The 20,166-nt window shown below is 42.9% G+C and overlaps 2 protein-coding genes across 3 annotated transcripts in view; one reads left to right on the top strand and one right to left on the bottom strand.

Moving 5' to 3' along the window:
- TBC1D8 (TBC1 domain family member 8) overlaps nucleotides 1–14,067 on the top strand; it is a 49,364-nt gene extending 35,297 nt beyond the window's left edge. For both annotated transcript variants that reach the window (XM_030469553.1, XM_030469552.1), the window contains exons 10-20: nucleotides 527–741; nucleotides 1,608–1,725; nucleotides 5,780–6,065; nucleotides 6,571–6,700; nucleotides 7,003–7,101; nucleotides 7,711–7,779; nucleotides 9,135–9,375; nucleotides 10,574–10,639; nucleotides 11,227–11,316; nucleotides 11,469–11,569; nucleotides 12,886–14,067. In XM_030469553.1, coding sequence (XP_030325413.1) covers nucleotides 527–741; nucleotides 1,608–1,725; nucleotides 5,780–6,065; nucleotides 6,571–6,700; nucleotides 7,003–7,101; nucleotides 7,711–7,779; nucleotides 9,135–9,375; nucleotides 10,574–10,639; nucleotides 11,227–11,316; nucleotides 11,469–11,569; nucleotides 12,886–13,347 — 1,877 coding nt within the window. In that variant the 3' untranslated portion in view covers nucleotides 13,348–14,067. The remainder of the gene's footprint in view (nucleotides 1–526; nucleotides 742–1,607; nucleotides 1,726–5,779; nucleotides 6,066–6,570; nucleotides 6,701–7,002; nucleotides 7,102–7,710; nucleotides 7,780–9,134; nucleotides 9,376–10,573; nucleotides 10,640–11,226; nucleotides 11,317–11,468; nucleotides 11,570–12,885) is intronic.
- Nucleotides 14,068–14,402: 335 nt separating this feature from the next.
- On the bottom strand, nucleotides 14,403–19,622 carry RPL31 (ribosomal protein L31). The gene is made up of 5 exons (XM_008498056.2): nucleotides 19,527–19,622; nucleotides 18,791–18,907; nucleotides 17,160–17,285; nucleotides 14,968–15,080; nucleotides 14,403–14,474 (listed from the first exon to the last, which is right to left on the bottom strand). The coding sequence occupies exons 2-5, from the start codon at nucleotides 18,895–18,897 to the stop codon at nucleotides 14,443–14,445; spliced, it is 378 nt and encodes a 125-aa protein (XP_008496278.1). The 5' UTR covers nucleotides 18,898–18,907; nucleotides 19,527–19,622; the 3' UTR covers nucleotides 14,403–14,442.
- Between the last annotated feature and the right edge of the window lie 544 nt (nucleotides 19,623–20,166).

Below are 20,166 nucleotides of genomic sequence, written 5' to 3'. Positions count from 1 at the left end.
TAAAGTCAGCAGTCCTGCTCCTGTCTCTTGTTGAATGTTGGCATGAGTAATAGAAACTGGAGTTGGAAAAACCCAATTTGTTTCATTTACATATTTGGCAGAGCTGGAATGTACCTACATGATGGTCTCAAAATTAGTCCTTAATCCAGCATACATGCTCAAATGTTTGTAGAAAGTATTCCTTGACGTGAAGTTTTTCCTCCTTAGGGGGTGTGAACAGCGGTGAATGAGTTTCTCCCAACCACACTTTCTGCTGGGAAGCTTTCCTGCTCAGTATTAGTATTAAGGTGTTTCAAATGATGTCGCATCATATAAGCTCTGCTAATACTGATTTTTTGTTTTCAAGGCACATATTTTGCTAGGACTCTGTTTCTTCTAGGTCTGGAGATTTCACTCAATCCTCAGACCTTGGGGAAAACTACCCCGCTTGCATTCTTTCGGGCGGTGATACCCACAACACTGAACTTCAGCACCATGCCAACCCGCTTTCCCCTCTTCCTTTTTTCTCCCTCCCTGCTGCCTTCAGATGCCGCGACGGATCTCGCCTCGCATCCTGGTTACTACGTGCATTTGGTGGAGGCATCCATGGGCAGGTGCTGCATGGCAACGGAGGAGATCGAGCGTGACCTCCACCGCTCGCTGCCCGAGCACCCCGCCTTCCAGAGCGAGACGGGGATTGCTGCCCTCAGGAGGGTGCTCACAGCGTACGCCCACAGGAACCCCAAAATAGGATACTGCCAGGTGAAGAAGAAACCCAGCGGGGTAACGCTGGCTGCTTTTTTCCCCCTTCTGTCCACACTCTTTTATTGTTCTCTTGCGAGTATAAGTAATGATGGTCATCTTGATGAACTATGTCATTCCAGTTACAAAAAATAACATGGCTTTAGATGTGATTTACTCTGGAGAATGAGTGCATAGGCTGGTACTCTGGTTTAACACAGATCTTCGCTCAGCATTTTGCAAAATGCAATTAGAGTTGAAGGAGGGGGGAAAAAACCCCACTTTTCTGATGCTTTGGATGTGTATTTCTTAGCCAGTACTTGGAGACAGTGCAAAATAGAATGTCATACACAGATGACATTCATGTAGAACACTGGAACTGAGGTTTAGTGGACTAAAGTTCTGCTCCTTTCTTCCTAATCTGATGATAAATGATGAAGTAGTTTACTGAGCTGGCTAGGTAAAATAGTAACTTTGCCTTCTGTGTAGCTCCCTAAATTTTAGTTAATGTCAGACTGGTTCCAGATCCCTTGTCTTCTTCTGAAATACAAATACAGGGAGGGCAGGAAAGCAGCCCCAAAACATCTTACACTATCAATTAATTCCTTTGTACCTGGGAAAATCCACTACTGTGCTTTTATTGTTGCTCCCTATTCTTTCAGAAAAGTGGTATACAGAATCTTGAAAACCTTTTTATGCCTTTGGGTTGCAATCATGTATTCACTGTCTGTTACCTTTCCGTTGCTGGTGGTTTGGGTTTTTTCCTCAGCTGTTTACATCACGTTGGGCTACTTCTCTTTCTTTAAAACTAGGCACGGTTTAGCTTCTGTCAGTTGGCTAAATAAGCTGTCACTAACATATCCCGTTTTCTTTTTTGCCTTTGTAAGTCTATGAATATTTTGACCTCTGTGTTGCTGTTGTATGCCAAAGAGGAAGAAGCCTTTTGGCTGCTGGTTGCTGTGTGTGAGCGGATGCTGCCGGATTACTTCAACCGCCGAGTGATAGGTGAGTGCTTGTCTCTTCTTGCTGCTCGGGAAGGGCTAGCCAAGTGGCTAAGGAAAATGCTCAAGGGCTTTGAGGTCCAGACTCCACAGGTGAGGAGGTGGCCCACTGGCTTGCCCAGTTTGTAGGGACAGTAGCTGATGGTGGCTGCTAGGTTCCAGCTAGGGTTGGTTTTGGCTTGAATGGTTTGAATTGCAAGAACTGTAAATACAAGGTTAGCTTTCATGGTTCTTTTGTTTGGTTGGTTGTTTTTGGTTGCTTTTTTTTACCTGTTGGCCAGAGAGCCGTGGTAATTTTGCCTGTTAGGTAAAAAGAGAAGAGCTTGCATGTCTTGGTTAGGAGTGTACTGAACACTCCATAAGAGACTTGAGCTGTTTAAGATGGATCTAGGGAAGAATCTGCTTGGGTAGCTACTTCTGATCTGACCTGTCTGCATTGCCTGCCTGACAGAGTAATAGTAAAGGCTTGCATCTAAACTAGCCCTTGGTATTGAGGGCTGCTACAAACCCTTCTTAACATGAGATGCTGCAATAAGAAACAAACCCAGTTGCTCTGCAGTATGTGCCTTGGACTGCATGTGCTATGTCTCCTGTTCTTTGCAATGCAACTGTTTTTATGATTGTTGCGCAAATATCTGCCTAATGCACACCAAGAGTGGGTCTGAGTGGCTCGAAAAAGTAGTTGCAGTTAGGCACACAGGAAAGAGAGTATTTGCTCTTTGCAGTCACTTTCTCCTCTTACAGAAATGCTTGACCTTCCTTCATGCTAACATTACACTTTAGTTACAGTGTCTGCTGTTACACCATTGCCACAGCAGAGGGGAGGGATCCAGGTCGCTTGTGAGAAGGTGGGGATGGAAGAAAATCCCTGATGGTAGTGGTTCTGGGAGCTGGAAATGAAAGACACTCTTGTGCTGCCTGGGCAGCAGAACATTTCCTATATTTTGCTTGGAAGATGGGATTCTCATACCTCCCTCTGTGACACTGCTGCTGCAGTTATTATTGTCTTGTCACTGAACTATCAGGTAAACTAAATTAAATCAGGAGGTTCAGTTCAGAAGTTCCCCTGCTCCCCCTAGTTGAACAGTAGCAATGTAGTTTTGCAGCACTTAATTCTGCAGCTTGATCTGTCCTAGATCCTAGCATGGCCAAATCACTGCTACGGATCTTCTCTATCCTGCCCCTCCTTGGGTTCCTGTTGCTTGAGCTTCTGTTCTTGGCCTCACATTCCAGTTGACCTTCTTTTCTGATTTGCAAACAGCTCTTGTCTAAATGTTGTATTGTTTCTTCCTGAATAACATTTCCAAGACCCAGCTTTTCCTCTTTGACTGTGCTGCCAACACTGTTGTCCAGATTTTGATCTCTTTCTAACTTTGGTGATCTCTGGCCTTGGTACCTGTCACTGTCTGTTTCCTTTTCAGTGTCAGACAGTAATCTCTATAGTCAAAACAGCTACAGAATTAATGACCTTGGGCCTTCTTAGCTCCGTCTTCTCTTGGACCTTTTCTTTATGACATTCGGAGTATTTTTCAGATTTGTATCTTTTAATTTTTGCTTTCAAAAAACAGGCAATTCAGTCCTACTCAGTCTTTGTGCTTTTATCACTGACCATATCCCTCCTTCAGCCTCGCCAGCCATGACTGCTCTGTGTTTTAACAAGCCTTTTCCTTAGGAGGAGTGGCTTAGGGAACTGGCATTGTTTAGCTTGGAAAAAAGGAGGCTGAGGAGGACACCTTATCATTGTATAAAGCAACCTAAAAGGAAGTTGTAGCAAGATGTGTTCTGCCAGGTAACAGCACCCCAGGAAGTGGTCTCAAGTTGTGCCAAGGGAGGTCTAGATTGGATATTAGGAAAAATCTCTTTGCCAAAAGGGCTGTCGGGCACTGGAACAGGCTGCCCAGGGAAGTGTGGTAGAATTACCATCCCTGGAGGTATTTAAAAGATGTTTAGACATGGTGCTTCAGGACATGGTTTAGTGGTGGAACTGACAGTTTAAGGCTGACCATTGAACTTGATGATCTTAAGGGTCTTTTCCAACCAAAATGATTCTATAAATCTGTCATTGCAGTGCTTGGTACAATGGAAAAACCTCCAGTCAGGGCTGGCACCCATTATGTCCTCCTTCAAGAATTTCCTTCATCCTTCTGCTTTCTGCAATGCATAGAGGAAATTAACTGCAATATAGCTCTAATATGTAAACAAGTTGTACTTGTGTCAAGAGTGGTGACAAGGGTCATGCACATCCTATTCTCATGGTACCATGGTTTTTCTACCCTCTATATAAACCAGCAGCCCATCTTACCCCACTTTATCTGTTAGACTGACATCACCTTGGCATTATAATTCTTTAAATGCTGAAAAGTCCATTTCATTTCTCTGATTTGTCCTTTCAGTCTTGAAGGTGTCATTTAGTTTGCATCTTGGGTCATATTTTTTCAAATTAATACCCTGGTATTGTCCTATGTTGTCATGGTTTCATGCTATGATAAATTGAGAGATTCAGTTGCTCAAATTTCATGGTTTCTGGCAGCCCAATTAAAAGGTGGGCATAAAAGTCACTTGGAATACACCTGCTGGACTTTCATCTGTGGTGTCAACACTTAATTATAATAAGATCTGCAAAAGATCTGGGCAGTGTTGAACATTGCTTTTAAACCTCTACTTTTGCCACTGCTGCCTCTGAGTCTGGAAGGATCTTTTTATATGCGTCTTTCAAATACCCCTAAAACTTCTTATTTGGTCCATGTTAACTGTGGCTGTGAAATTGTTTGTATTAAGCTTGTTTTAAAAAACCAAACAATACCTGCCTTCTGTTGAGTGACACCAGTCTGTTTTCTTCTCTGTTTTCTCTACCCTTGTTATTTATGACCATCTGACACAAGAAGGCTTTCTCTTCTGAGCAAGGCACCATGCTTGATGTGTTTCTAAAAATCTCTTTGCATGTTCCTGGGGCACTTGTTTTTGATTTGTGGTGCTGTTCAGCCACCAGCAGAAGCTCTTTGTGGCTTGGTATGAAAAGTTCTAACACAGAGAAATGTCATATCTGGGCTTTGGTTTGTTTTCTTATGATTGAGTTGCAATGCCAAAAGATGCTGGCTCTCTGCCACAAAATATCCAGGTTATTTCTGATTTTGGGCAGCACAATTTTTGAGTGCCAAGGGTATACATGTCTCAGGAATTTCATAGCAATTTAAGCTGTCTTCTAATATTAGCAGAATATGGACTTGGAGAAAGGAATTAAATAACTTTTAAGGAGAGACAAAGTAATTGAAAACCTAAATGTGTTTTGTATTCAGGATCAGTTTTAACTTCTACTTTCTTCAGCTAAAGCCCCTGATGTGGCAGATTTTGTTTGTAGGCACAGGCCACTTCAGTGATATAAAAGTGTATTGATTCTGTAATAGCTGCTGGCAAAGCAGCACTGAGCTAGTAGCTGAAACAGAGCCCAGCTCTGCTGCTGTTGGAAAGACTGGTTGGGACAGTTAGGAAAACCTGTATTTGGACATTACAGAGAACTTCTGTTCCTAAAGTGTATGTATGCATGTAAGTATAAAGTTATATTTGCACATATATTTATATGTGTAAATATTTTTCTTCCTGCTTTGTGTGTGTAAACATATCTGGATTTCCATCTTACATTTTCTCACTTAGAATGAAAGCTCTACTGCCTGTTTGCTGGAGAGGAGTGTGTGCTGTCGTATTTTCATTGCATAGACCCCAAGTTGAGCAGTAAAATGTTTTAATTATTATGAGCTCTTTTAGCCAAAAAAACCCCAACAGCTGCTGCTATTACTATTTCATTGCACCCTAAGGGCTCTTAGCAGAATCAACAGAGTCTTTTTGCAGACAGTTGTACACTACAGATTATGGACATTAAGATTGATGCTGAGGTGACAGTGGGAGGATAATGAAATTTTTCATTGTAGATGTGTACATATCTTGTCAGTTTAAATTTTAAGAAAGCCTTGCAGTTGCTAGTTGACAGCAGTCATTAGCTTTAAAGAATATTTTTTTTGCTGTGTCAGTCCTGGCTCATACTGTGTCTTTGTGACTTGCAGGTGCTCAGGTGGACCAGTCGGTGTTTGAAGAGCTTATTAAAGAGCAGCTTCCAGAGCTGGCTGAACACATGAAGGATCTGACACCTTTAGCTTCCATTTCTCTTTCGTGGTTCCTTACCCTTTTCCTTAGCATCATGCCCTTGGAAAGTGCTGTGAATGTTGTGGACTGCTTCTTTTATGATGGGATCAAAGCAATTTTCCAGCTGGGCTTGGCCATACTGGAAGCCAACGCCGTGGATCTGTGTAACAGCAAGGACGATGGGCAGGCCCTGATGATCCTCAGCAGGTACAGCCACATAGGAATGCTGCTTCCATCAGGGACCATTCTTCTGTTAAACGAAGGCATTTGGTTGCTGTTGTGATCTTGATGGGGCTCTGCAGGCACTGGCAGAACCCTCCCTCTTACCTTGCTGCTGCTTTCACAGCGTCTGCCTCAAACAATGGGCTTTGTATGTGGGACAAATAGATGTCCTGTGAAACTTCCTGGCGGTGTCAGGACATGCAGGGACTGCGTCAGTGTGCAATATTTACTGCTGCTCTTCGTGCCTTCCCTAGCGTGACGGGCTTCCTGCTCCAGGACTGAAGAAGACAGAAGTTTTCTTCCTTGGGCAGCATTTAGTCATTTGGCTGGCTTGCTGTTCCTGGGATGAGTAATTGTGAAAGCATGTTTTTAAAAGCCTGCAGCCTGCAAACCAATTTATTTTGAAGTCTTGGGCCTTAAGACTTTTTTTCTTATTTATATTGAGAAGAGCATAGTGCCGAGTAATCTTTGTTGCTTATATTCCCTTCAGGTTTTTAGAGCATGTAAAAAATGAGGAAAGCCCTCTGCCACCTATTGGTAATCACCATGCATTCTTCAGTGATGACCAGGAAGCCTCTCCAGTGACTGAAATAGCTAACCTGATTCATGACTCCTATGAGGTGAAATACTGTTCCATCAATACTGGTTGGTTAAGTTACAATTAAAAAAAAAAAAAAAAGAAAGTGGTTAAGTTCAACATGGTTGTTTTGAAAGTTATTACACATCTTTACAGAGTCCTTGGATAATTGCACAATGCTAGGTATAGTATAAATACCTGCATTTCACAGATCAATTAGAGACTGAATACGCTTTCTCAAGGTCTCATAATACTTCAAAAGTTGTATTTTCAAGTAAATAAGAACTATGAATATCATAAAATACTATTAAAAACAATGAATAAAACTCTGTTTCTTCCTTGTAGAAATTTGGAGACCACTCTGTGGCACAGATAGAGCACATGCGCTACAAACACCGAATCCGTGTCCTTCAGAGCCACGAAGACACAACCAAGCAAAATGTGGTGAGTAGGGTCCTGGTTCCACTTGAACAAAATATTGTTTTGGCTGAGGTAGTTTAATATCTCCCCTATTCCCCAGCACTGTCAGACAGGTGGCTTTTGCTTTTTAAGAGGCATCACCAGATCTTTTGGGAATTGACTGTAAAAAAAAAACAACCAACCAACCAAAAAAAAAAAACCAAAAAAACCCCTCTTTCCTGGGATGCTGATGGGTTTGTTTTTCTTTTGTGGCCACATTCATTATTTTTCTAGAGTGGCTTTAACATTAATATCAACTGCAGGACCATCCAGCCTAGCACCTTGTCTCTGACTGTGACCCACGGCAGATGCCTTGCATAAGGAGAGAGCGGGTGTGATGTGATGCTTCCCCAGCCTCTTGTGACCTGCAGCTTAGGGACTTCCTGTCTTTGTTTCTAGTAGCCCTTACAGGATTTATCTTTTCATGGATCTGTCCAACCAATGAACAAAGGGAGAAAAAAGGGAGAAAAATTTCAAAGATGCTTCAGTGCTGCAGTTTTCAGCTGTACAACATGCATACAGTCCTTGGATCTGCCTGTGTCAGTGATAAGGGGAGAAAACGTTGTCACTAACATGATTTTGTTTCTTTTTAAGCTCCGAGTTGTCATCCCAGATGTTTCAATTCTTCCTGAAGATCTAGAGGAACTGTATGACTTGTTCAAGGTCAGTCTCCCTGAAAAGTAGGGGATGCACCTATTTGAGGCTGGAAAGTATCTGTTGCTTTGCAGAGATACTTTGGACCTTGTGTCCTCTGCCTGGATGGTCCTATGGGATGGGACCTTGTGATTTTGTCTGTTCTGTGGTTGCTCAGTTGTTAGGAGGAATAGTAATGTACTCATCCTTCAAAGGAGAATTGCTTCAGAGTGTCCTCCTAACTTGCTGCTTGGGAATGGCCCATGAGAAATTAGGTTCTGGTAACTTTCATGTGTAGAATAAATTAAATAATACACAGCTCTGTGCACTGGGAACTCTGCAGTACTTCTGAGGCTTGCTCTCTTAATAACTTCTTTTAAGGCAGACTTGGTTTTCCATGGGGGAAAAAGTCCCCACAAACTTGTGTCCTTGCTGTTCCAAATTTTCTAATAGTTTTAGTTTTTATTTTTCTTCTTTTCTTGGAACTAAAAGCAGTTTCTACTTCAATCCTTTCTGTCAAGCTGATAGTAGAAAGAACTGTTACAAAAGGTATTTGGAGACAGGAACATCTAACCATACAAATACAGTGGGTTTAGAGTTACAAGTATGTAATTATCACCCTTAATGGCCCGTTTCTTTTGTGTATTATTCATAGCCATAAATAGTAGGTACTGAGAATGTGATTGTGGTATATTCTTTGTGTTATGTAGCTCTGTGGCTAAGAGCAGCTATGTCCTCCCTCCATTAGCGGTTGTAAGATGATGCTGCTGAAGCTTTCTCTTCAGTGCTCCCATACTGCTCCTTGTTGCTCTGTTTTTGAGCTTTAATTGTCTTGCACCCCTCCCATTTCCTCATTGGTGGTTGTTCCTTTTTTGTTAGCTCCCCTGGGACAGCTTGTTTTGTCAGGATTCTTTGTTTTGCATCAGCCTGTCCCTAAGGGGAGACTTAATATGTATGGTATTCAAATGGAGAGGTCTGAGGGAGAGTAAAGGAGCAAGTCAAGCCTGTATAATGCTTAACCTGGGTTTTCCTCGACCCTCTGTACCTTTGGATGGTTTGAGACATGTGAAGCCAGATGTGGTTAATAGACACCCAGTAGCCTGCAGTGAATTTCTTCTAAAGGTCTGCGCAGTCTCCCCTCAGATGCATTTATTACCTGTTGGAAATCATGAGAGCACTTGGCTGCTCTAGCTGAAGAGTCAGACTTTGCTTTTTCTCACAGGGATGGCCTTGGCATCACTGTAACATTTGGCGTGAAGGGAATTCTGAGCATTTCTAGCACTTTGACACACATGCCTTTTTCTGCTGGTTGCGCTCTCCCCGATACTGCGTGCCACAATCCCTCCACCACACCCCCCCATCTCCAACTTCTGATTTTCTCCTAGAGGGAGCATTTAATAAGGTGTTACTGGGAAGTTACCAGCCCGGTCGTCGAGCGACATGACCCCAGCAGACCATACGCCGAGCAGTACCGCATCGATGCCCAGCAGTTTGCTAACCTGTACAGGATGCTCTCGCCCTGGACCTGTGGGGAGCACACTGAGGTCCTTGCCCAGAGGACCTTCCGGCTCCTGGATGAGAACATGGACCAGCTGGTTGAGTTCAAGGGGCTTGCCAGCTCCTTAGGTACTGGCTCACCGAAGGGGTGGGGAGTGGGCAGAGCACGGGGGGGGGACACAGGGGTGAGACGCAGATGTTAAAATGCCACAAAACTGGCAGGGGAGGATGTGGGCAGATGGTTTTCTTGGGCTTGTAATTAGCTTAACCAGTGACCTCTGCTAATTTTTTGTGTTCCAGTCAACTGAAGTCAATTAGATTTAAAATATAGCCTGAGGCCATGATTGAATAGTACATTGAAATATTTCTCAGACGACAGTAATTTTCTTGAAAATATGTCTGAATTAAAATCATACTTGGGTCTGCTCAGGCTAGGAAATCCTGCTTACTGTATTTTTGCTCTCAGTATTGTTTCTGCTTCTTGAAGACCTAATCTTACAGAACTGTCTGCCACTTGCCTTCTATGTTGACAATTAGCAGAACAAAAAAAAAACCTGGCCAGCAGGGACTGAGAGCTGTGCTAGGGCTAGTTTTGAGGCTACCAGCTGTTCAAATGAGATGAGGCTGCCCATCCCAAAATCTGGCTGAAGAATAAAATGCCACATCTCAAATGTTGCCTTACCTCACTTGAAGTAAGTAAATCAACATTCAAAGCTTAAGTAGAAAGTCATACGTCTGTATTCATGTCACTTAAGCTTTGCAGGATTTTTTTGATGTGAACCAAGCCACTCTGTATTATGTTGTTGTATGATTTTGATTCTTAGAGGGATAAAAGTTTAAATTAAAAAAAATTCTTTGCAGTGCATTTTATAGTGTAGAACCTCATTTCTACTGGTCATTTAAAATATGAATTACAGGTGAAGTCATTATCTCCTTTGGGTATATTCTATACAATAGGGCTGAAGAGGACAAAGATTAAAAACATGATGGCCTCAAAGGGAGTTTTCTGTCTCTCCCCACTCACAATCCTGTTAATCTGTGGCAGCAGGCAGCCTTTGCTAGATTCCTTACCATTCTTCTTGATATTTTTAAATGATGCTGAAGATCCATAGGATTAGGCACCCTCAGTCTATCTTACAAGAACGAACACCAAACCACATGGCTGTCACCTGCTGTTCCTCATTGATGGACACAACTTAAAATGTTTCTATGTAATATACTAGCTATATGTTTTCATGTTCTGTCTATGCAAACAATTTTGAGCCTTATTTAAACTGTGGATGTAAATGCTCTCATCCACTTCCTTCTTATATTTTTTTTCTTGCAGATGTTATGTATAACGGAGAAATGAATGAAAAGATAAAGTTACTGTATAAGATGCACATCCCACCTGGTAAGGAATTTGAAGAGGAGTGAACACCTCACTTTCCCTTGAATCTCTTGCTTAGAGCTTTTGGGGAGAGGCTGCTTAATAAAGAACCCTATTTTGCTTTCTCCATCTGGGACCATAAGAAGATTTGCATTTGTAGTTTTACGCACTGCACTTTAAAAATTACTCCAGTCAAAAAGGTTTTGTGTGCAAATTACAGATACAAAGTGTTGAGGCTCAATTCTGCTGCATTCAGAAATCTTTTGCTGCAGCCAAAAGACGAGACAAAATGCTGAACTAGAATAACATTTTAGGATGGCTTGTACTCTTTTTACAGTCGAAATACCTTTATCGCATCTTGATCCAGTTTTGATTATGTGACAGAATTCTGTGGTGTGTCTCCATGCAAAGGTTTTAATTAAATGTGCCATTCTTGGCAAATTTCTGTTTCTTACTGCAGCACCAGACTTATATTTAACATAATTTTACAGCTTTACTTAATGAACTACTGTTTCAAAACATTTTTTGCCCGATTATTTTTTAAAAGCATAAATAACCACTATGCAGCATAGGTAGAATTAATCATTACATTTTTCACTGTTTTTTGATAGCTCTCACAGAAAATGAACGAGACAGCCAGTCACCATTAAAGAATCCTTTGCTGTCAACTTCAAGACCACTAGTCATTGGAAAAGCAAATGGTATGTCCAACATAGTTCTCTAATGCATGTGCACATGAGATGTGCACAATTCCATTGTCTCCACTCCTTGGGTTGTTTTTTCTTTGAAATGTCAGTTTACTCCAGTGACTTGAAAGCTATTATTTTTTGTGTGTGTGTCTGCTCCAAAAAAGGTGATGCAGTAGATTACCAAAAGCAGCTGAAGCAGATGCTGAAGGATCTAGCCAAAGAAAAGGATACTAAAACTGAGAAGGAACTGCCAAAAATGAGCCAGGTACGTATAGTAGGGGCTGTGGTCTGACAAATGAAGAGTACTCAGAAATGGAATTACTAAATACAACATTATACTTCTTTCTGAGAAAGAGTAACTTAAGCCTAATTTTTAGATTCAGTCCTTTAGATACAAGGATTGGGCTACTGTGATCCAGGGAGTAGGCATGATGTTCAAAAAAACTCACAAGCCACCTTTCTAGCGGCTTCCCTTCCTCATGCTGCCTGGTCAATAGAAAGGATTTCAGACTACCCTCCCCTGCAGTGTAACAGGCAGGAAAAGAGGCTTGTTCAGGCTGGGAAAAGCCTTCCTGCCAAGCCCAGAGAATTCCTAAGACCTGTATACAGCTCTCTTGTCCTTCCTGACCTCCTCTCCACCAAACCTATAGTCTCTTTTTTAGTCCATCACCAGATGGGACATGCTACATCACAGCCAAATGCTGACTAGACTGCATGAAGCAAGAGAACTGAAGGCTGTCATTATCCTACCACTTCCTCCTTAATGCTAGCAGAGTTCTATATATGTTGTTGGCATGAGGACATCTTCTGGAGGGAAAAGGGTCCCAGTATTAATAAAACCAAGGTAGATACATGCAAAGAAAGATGAGACTACCCCAGAATCCCTCCTGTGCTAGCATTGCATTGCTGAAGTGTTTTAAATTGTTGGCATGTACCTAGCCTGTCAGCTCAGGAGGGCCACATAACCTCTCATGAAGCATCACTTAATGGAGCTTCTGAGTGAATTACCCATCCTAAAACTGTGTGAAAATAAGAGTTAACAAATTTTATAATAGGATACGGAAATGTCTGCTCATAGCCTGATAACCATATATCGAGTGAGGGTAGGGAGGAGAGAAAAGGGCTGGGCAGGGAAGATGCCAGCATTTTGTTACTGGATGAAGAGCTGGGGAAAGATGGGAGAGAACCAGAGTAAGGGAGGTGGCTCACAGTCCTGTGGATGGCTACTTGGCTTGTGGTCATTCTCAGTACCAGTCATTGTTCCCTCCAGCACATTATATCTTTTGCCTTGTGTCTCACTTGTGCTTTTGTCACATGGGAGGTCTTGCACTCCTTCCTCAAGGCAGAAAAACACTTTTGTGCTGCTCCCTTTTTGATTTGCAGTGCCTATGTTTCCTGGCATCAGCAGGGGGCTCAAACCCTTTTGGTCATTTTTTGAAATGCAGGCAGAAGTTTATGAACAATCAAGTCTGCACACAGCATCCTTCCATCCTTTGCAGTGCTGTGCCCTCACCAGACTCCTACGGTTCCCCACGGTGTGTCTGTTCAGTAGTTTTGATTTCGGTTTGTCATCTTTTACAGAGGGAGTTCATACAGTTCTGCAAGACTTTGTACAGCATGTTTCACGAAGACCCGGAGGAGAACGATTTGTATCAGGCTATTGCCACTGTGACCACACTGTTACTTCAGATTGGAGAAGTAGGACAAAGAAGCATCAGCCTGGGGAGCGGATCAGACGAGTTCACCGAGGACTTGCAGCCTGAGACCTCAGCTTCAGACCAGGACACTGTTTTTACTGACACTGTGAAGACCCCTCACAAAGACTCTCAGCCCTCTCCTGTGACTGAAGGAGACTGGACTGTGTCCTTTGAACACATTTTAGCATCCCTCCTGACTGAACAATCCTTAGTTAACTTCTTTGAAAAACCCTTAGAACTGAGGCCAAAACTTGAGAATGCAAAGCTGACTCAATACAGTCTCAAAACGAACGGCACGAGCTGCCAGTCACGGGCTGAACACACGAAACTGAACACACAGCTGTAGCAAACCTCTCAAAAAATGAAACGCACTTATGCCAAAGCACATACTGCAAAAAGGCTCTCAGTTAGCAGTGGACTTTTGAGACGAAACACCTTGTTGGTCTGTGGTTTGCCATTTTAGAGCTTTAAAAGCTTAAGAGTGTGGAAGGTTTGTTTTGTGCCACTGATTTATTAATTTCGTTCTTGTTTTGAATGTAAAAGGAAACATCTGTCTACAGCATGAAGACACTGAAGTCCTCTGCTGCACTGGGAGTGCAGAGGCTGGCTCCAGTTGTTGGGTTTTTTGGTGTTTTGTTTGTTTTTAAACATGGGAAGACACTTCTCAGCTACTGTCTGCAGTTTGTTTGGGTTGCCTTTTTTTTGCACTAATACTGAAAACTGTTTCAATGCTGGTAATTGAAACTATTTTAATATATTTGATTGTATTCCAATTTTTATGTCTTGCTTGATATGTTAAGTGTACATGGACTGTGCTTCTGATGTGGTCTGTGAAACCAAGCACTTTTCAATAAACCCTTTTTTACTAGGCTGGCATTGACAGTATTTATTGATCTATGGAAGGTCAGTGCCCTTCAGTCCCTACTTCATTAAACTAATTCCCCAAGATAGTGTGCTTACAATTAATTCACTGCTCAGAAGTCCACATTTCAAGGCTGTGCACAGACGTGCTTGGGAAAAGCCCACTGATTGTGCCTTGGAGACCAGCAAAGGACCAAATACATCAGAATTTTATTTTATTCTATTCAGAAGAGATTACCTATCTGAAGTACCTATATAACAGGTTTGGGGTTTAGGGTTTTATTTTGTTTTGTTTAAAAACAAACAAACTGGGTCTTAACTTAAAATACCTGTCCTAGTAATAAAACTTTGCCACCCACATAGAATATTCACATCTCCTCCCATGTAACAGAAGTTAACATTACTCTTAAGAAAATTACACCATTATGTGCAAGCCCAAAGAAAGCAAGACCTTTGAAAGATGTTGTCACCTGTTAAACTCTGTGCTTCATGGATGACAGCATGGAAGATACTGGACAATTAAAAAAAACTCCCAAGGAGTAAACTTTCTTTAAATTCATTTATTTTAATGAAAATCAGTTTAATTTTCGTCCACATTGACTGTCTGTAGACCTGCAAAACAAGAAATTGTATCACCTTTATGTACATGCAAGTCTTCACTAGAAAGTGCACCTATAGTTCCAAAGCTAATTTACTGATCTGCTCCCAGAAGAGCACACTAAATAGGCAAGTATTTCACTGAATGTTAAAAGCTTTATGTTATACCAATTCAGCAGGTAAGATACTTCACAGATGACAAGAAGAAAAGGCTCCACCTGCCTGAGCTTTTGACATCAGAGGATGTATGGGAAAACAGACCTTAAAACTCCCTTTACTATCACAAATGTTTTTTATGCTCTGAAAATCTACACCGTGATTTCACTAAACTGCATTTATTTTTACTGCTCATCAGGCAAGCTAACAGCTCTCATCTCTACAGCAGAGCTAGTCTGACCCCTTCAGCATGCTTTTCCTTTGTATTCTGCACTGCAGAAGGAGCTGTCCCCTTTCCTTACTCGTTCAGAAAAGACTGGCATGGAGGAAGAGCAAAGATCTGCAGCCTCACCTTTGAATGTTGTCACTGGTACGTAGGTCACCAGTGTGTACAGCTTGTTTGGTGAATCTTCATCCTCATTGCGCTTTCTGGACAAACGCACACGGATACGGTAAGGAACATTCCTAAAAGGAATATGACAAATATTCAATAAAATATGTATCAAAACCTGCTAAATCATAGGAAAGAAAATTTTTTGCTCTGTTGCTACCACCCTCAAATTCTTAAGCTTCGCCTATCTGTGCAACATGTCAATTCTGTTTATCAGCATAGCAGAACAAAATCCTGCACCTTAAGAGCTTTTGTTGTTTGCCTTAGAGGAGCATTTTTTTCTTTTTCTTTTCTCTTTTTTTTTTTTTTTTTAAGTGAGCAGGTAAGATTTAACTGAGCCTTGAATAAGTTAAAGCCATAATCTGGTGAGAAGAGCATTAAGTCAGAAGTGCATCACAAGTCCACTGCTGATCCAGGAAATAGACTATGAAGATGATTATGAAGCACAGCATGGGTATGATCAGCACCAGCTGTTACTAACAAGCATTTCTTACTAGAATAGAAAACAGTAAAGAAAAAAAAAAGCAACAATTTGAGGCCAGAGGCCTTTGTGGAAGAGTCCAGAGTGCTGCCATGTGGAAATTCTAACGAGCACTAGACCTGAATCAGTATCTTACTCCTAGGCATCATCCAATGATCAGTATTTCTTCCTCCCAAAATCCCACAAAATCACTTAAGATGTTTCTGTTTGTAATAGGCAAGTCACAGCATAGCATCCTCCCCTAATACAGCCAAAAATACACTGCTGTGGGAAGGCACAAAATCACTTGTCTGCAACATTTTTCAAGCAACTTCCCACCTCAAATCAACTCAGGATATTGGGGAAACCCCTGCTCAAATACTTTGAAGAACTTCCCACTTGCTGTACAATCTCAAGCACACACTTGGTAAATCAGATGGATGCAGTAATTAAGACACAGGAACACAGCTTGATTGACTCCCTCCTTTAAACGAGTCAAAAGCATTTTTCACTACTTGACCTAGATCACTGGCTATCATTCTAGCTGATGTGATTCTAGCCCCTCATCCTTCCAGGGGAAAACCTTTTACTTGGCATACATTATCTATTCTCTCTAGTGAAAACTGCAGCTAAAGCTCAAGCTGGACAGTCAGATGTGATGACTCCTTGCTTCAAAGACCACACTAGCAGTTTTCACAAGGGAGTACTGGTTAGTATCCTCACTATGAAGCTTTCATGCTGTCATCTGTCTCAGTTGCTGCTACTTCATTCTGTATGAACTGGAACAGCATGACACGAACAACAGAAAACACTGCTGAGAAGACCCAGTAACTTAATCCTATCTTCCCATTCTGTTTTTGAAGGAAAGGTTGGCCTAAGCACACAACTCCAGAAGACATGTTTTAAAACGAGGGTCTATATGCATCCAGTGTATCGCTTGCATTATTAATCCCTACCAGTAGAGTTTTTATTATGGTTTAAGATGTCCCACTTATCACAGGAGTCCTTTTGGACCATCTTCACTCGTGTAAAATGTCAAAGTAGCTGCATCTGCAGCAGTGATTTAACACAAGCAGTCATTTTTTGGCCCAACTACTTAATCGCTCGTACTTTGAAGAAAAGATTAATGGCCCCATTTAAAACACACCTCATTTTACTTCCTTGTGTAGCATTTATCAATTCTGCATGATTCAAAACCTAATCCTGTTGGGACGTATCACACAAATGTCAGGTACCTAGCCTGGGACTGCAGGTATCACTAAAATGTTTCTAAACATTAGCAATGTTTCTAACCAGCATTACAATACCCCAAATCTCTCTCCCCTCTACCTGAAACCCAGACTTCTTTCCTTTGCTTTATTATTAGAAGTTTTCAGTTCTGGGCTTTACTGAAACTTTGCTACCAATATACTAAGGGAGCTGACATACACATGGAGGTGACAGGACCACAAGCTTGACATGTGCATTGTAAGAAAAAGTATTTCAAAAGAGAATTCAAATACTGAATAGAAACTTTACCCCTCCAAGTCCTGTATGTTCATATACACTCAGTTACAAGATTCTTCCCAAGTGGCCTGCCCTAGGCAATCTTGCTGTGGCAGGGGGGGTTGGTCTAGATGATCTCTGGATGATCTCTCCAACCCCTAACATTCTATTATTCCTCACCCAGTGAAAAAAATCTGCAGCAACCTACCTTATTCCTTTAGCCCAGACTGCTTTGTTCAATCTGGTGTCAATGCGAACATCAGGAGTACCCATTTCCTTCATGGCAAATTTACGGATTTCCTTAAGAGCACGGGGTGCTCGTTTCTTGAAGCCCCTAGGACAAACGTGAGAGACATTCCTTTAACTTCATGGAACTGTCAGCACTGGACACTTGTTGCAGCATTCAACCACTGACACCTTCTAAACATACAATCCAAAAACAGTGTTCAAGAACAGCTCAACAGCTGCATTTCTGTATGACAAGACTTTTACTCTGGTAGGTAGCTCCTGACCTCAATGTCTGTGTTTAACAGAAATATACTTTGGTAGGATAGTTTCAGAAAAAAGTTTACAATAAGTTCTCATGGATCTTAAGCCTTCTTCAAATAACATTAGAAGTTACTGCAATATTACTAAAGAGATCAGAGCTTTCACAGATGAATGAAAGGCCTATGGGAAAAGCACTGGGACAACAGTAATACAAACCTGACACAACTGTATCAATATTCAAGCAAACGGCAGAAGAACAAAACTGATGCTACTCTGAATAACAGCTTCTGCTAAGGCTAATTTTTTCATGTTAGCTGCACCAATACCATCATTAAGATCCATTTTTGACAAATATAGCTTATCTCATGGCTATTGGGAAGAGACTCCAAATGAATGGGCATTTACACTAAAAGTTACAGCTGCACCTTGTGTGTTTTGCCAGACTCATGTCAGTAGTGCCTGAGGTCCCACAGTGGGGTCTTATTTGCACACTGCAGTTGAAATTTAGTGCTAGAAATAGAAAGTGAGTGATCAGAAAAAGCGTTTCACCACAAGAGAAAAGAGAATAATCCAAAAAGAAAAGTGGACAGCAGGATCACCAGCATTTAAACTTCAATTGCCAGAAACCATGAACAGGCAAGGCCAGAACATCTTACTGCCTTTTGAATAAAAAAAAAAAAAAAAAAAAAGAAAAAAAAATGAAAAACTGCCTCCCATCCTCATCCATGGGTTGGCAATCCACTCTCCCATTCCTCTCGTATTTGACATTAACTTCAGCAATTTCACAAACGTTTTGATTCAGATAGCTTCCTGCCACATGACTGTAGCCAAACTCATCAAGGAACCCAAAGGAGACACAGTTTCTCAAACACTTTACTACTGCACAGCTGTAGAAGGTTCACTGTTCTGTCATATAAAAAAGTTGTTCTCACCTACACAAAAAAAAACCCGTTTAACGCAAGTCACAGCCAAATTTACACCATGTAGTAATAAGCATGGAGCAAATAATTTGTTTACAACAATTTCTAAAATTTACTACAGTGGGCTGAACTTTAAATTTTGCTTGGGAAAGAATGACCTGTGTAGAGAGGTAAGCAGATCTAACTTCAAATTAAATCCAGAAACACTCAAAAAAAAAAAAGGAAACATGCCTGTTGCTGAAAGCCAGATGTTAAGCATAAGTCTGCACAGGTATGATGCTGCTTCCTCGGGACAGAACTGTAGAACAAGGGACTAAACCATCACACATCAGCACTGGCGTCAGTAAGGACTGTGAGTCTTTGCCATTTAAAACCTATGAAGCCCACTTCCAAACAGCACTTTAAAATGTCACCGATAGAATGAACTTACACGCCATGGATCCGCTTGTGAATGTTGATGGTGTATTCCCTAGTCACCACCTCATTGATGGCAGAGCGTCCCTTCTTCTTCTCGCCACCTTTCTTTGCAGGAGCCATATCAGCAACGCTGAAAAGCACCCACATTCATTAACTTATTTAAAATTAATTCATCCCCGGGACCACAACACCAGCTGCAAACTCTGAGTAGCAGCTTTTCAGCCAACACAAATGCTCTTCTCTCATCTCATCTGTCAGGAACATGAAACACAACAGAGCTTTGCCCCAAGGCGACAGGGCACCTGCCCTGCCCCAAGCGCCCATAGAGCCCTCTCCTGCTTCTGTATGCCCAAGCTCTTTCCTTCACCAAGGCGCCTCAGGAGAGAAGCTCGGCCCGTCCCGAAACGGGGTTCAGGGTACCAGAGAAGCTCCTTCCAGGGACTGACGACAGCCTATGGCTTCCTTATCCCTCTTCAAGAACCATATCCCCTCCTAAGTGCTCCGCATCCCTCCCCGAGCCTGCACCCTGACAGCTTCAGGGGAGGCCTGGAGAGGAGTGGGGCCGGGAGCAGGGGGGAGAGGGGGAACGAGAACATAGGCCTCAGCCCCACCGACCGCGGGCCCACCCGGTCCTCCCCACGCAGGACGGCTCCCCACGCCGGGCAAGCCCCAAGTATCCCCCCGCCGCGGCGTCTGCCGGGCTGATGGAGGCGGATTCGGGATGCCGCCCCCCAAGGGCCGCCACTCACCCTGCCCGGGCCCAGGCCGGAAAGGAGCCGCAAGGGACTGTGGGAAGGAGGAGCCTTCCGGGACGCGGGAGGGGCCGAGTGCGCCGGCGCCATCAGGGGGAGGGACTCGCAGGTCCAGCTCCGCATGCGTGCGGGGGTTGCTCCTGTCCCGGTACCGGAGCGCGGAGAAGGAGGGGGTAGATCCTCCTGGGGGGATGAGGAAGGAGTCTCCGTGCCGACCGCAGAGGGAGCGGTTTGGGGTTCTTCCGCTCCGGCCGCTGCCTGGCTCGCCGGCTTGTTCCCGGGGTGGATCCCTGAGGCAGGAGGGGACCGGGCACCTCTGAGCCGCCTGTCCCCTCTTCAGGAATCTTTCCTTCGGGCGATGCGTTGCATGGGGACCTCGGGTTGGGGATTGCGGTGCTTCTGACAGGCTCTTCGCAGCTCCTTATTCCCGGGGTGCGAGCCGGGTGTTCCTGCCTGGAATTGAGGCAGTGCTCTGGGGTAACCACCTGGTCTGGTTGCTGCCTGGAAAAATCAGCCCAGCTGAGCCATCAGTGTTGGAAGAAGCCAGATACCGGCTGTCATGGAAAAGAGCTCAGCTCTGTGAAAAAGGCTGGCGTTGTACTGTGTCCCCAGCAGGGAAGAAATGGAATAATCCAAA

This window comes from Calypte anna, chromosome 1 (genome assembly GCF_003957555.1).
Source record: "Calypte anna isolate BGI_N300 chromosome 1, bCalAnn1_v1.p, whole genome shotgun sequence".
In the NCBI taxonomy this organism is placed as follows: domain Eukaryota; kingdom Metazoa; phylum Chordata; class Aves; order Apodiformes; family Trochilidae; genus Calypte; species Calypte anna.
The sequence above is the reverse complement of the archived record's forward strand: the minus strand, read 5'-3'. Positions and strand labels throughout refer to the sequence as shown.

Excerpts from the sequence above, each read along its gene's own strand:
- RPL31 (XM_008498056.2), bottom strand. The coding sequence starts at position 18,897 with ATGGCTCCTGCAAAGAAAGGTGGCGAGAAGAAGAAGGGACGCTCTGCC. Across the intron at positions 15,081-17,159 it reads GTCTGGGCTAAAGGAATAAG|GAATGTTCCTTACCGTATCC; the intron begins GTAGGTTGCTGC and ends TATTCCTTTTAG. Across the intron at positions 14,475-14,967 it reads ACCAGTGACAACATTCAAAG|GTCTACAGACAGTCAATGTG; the intron begins GTGAGGCTGCAG and ends CTTGTTTTGCAG.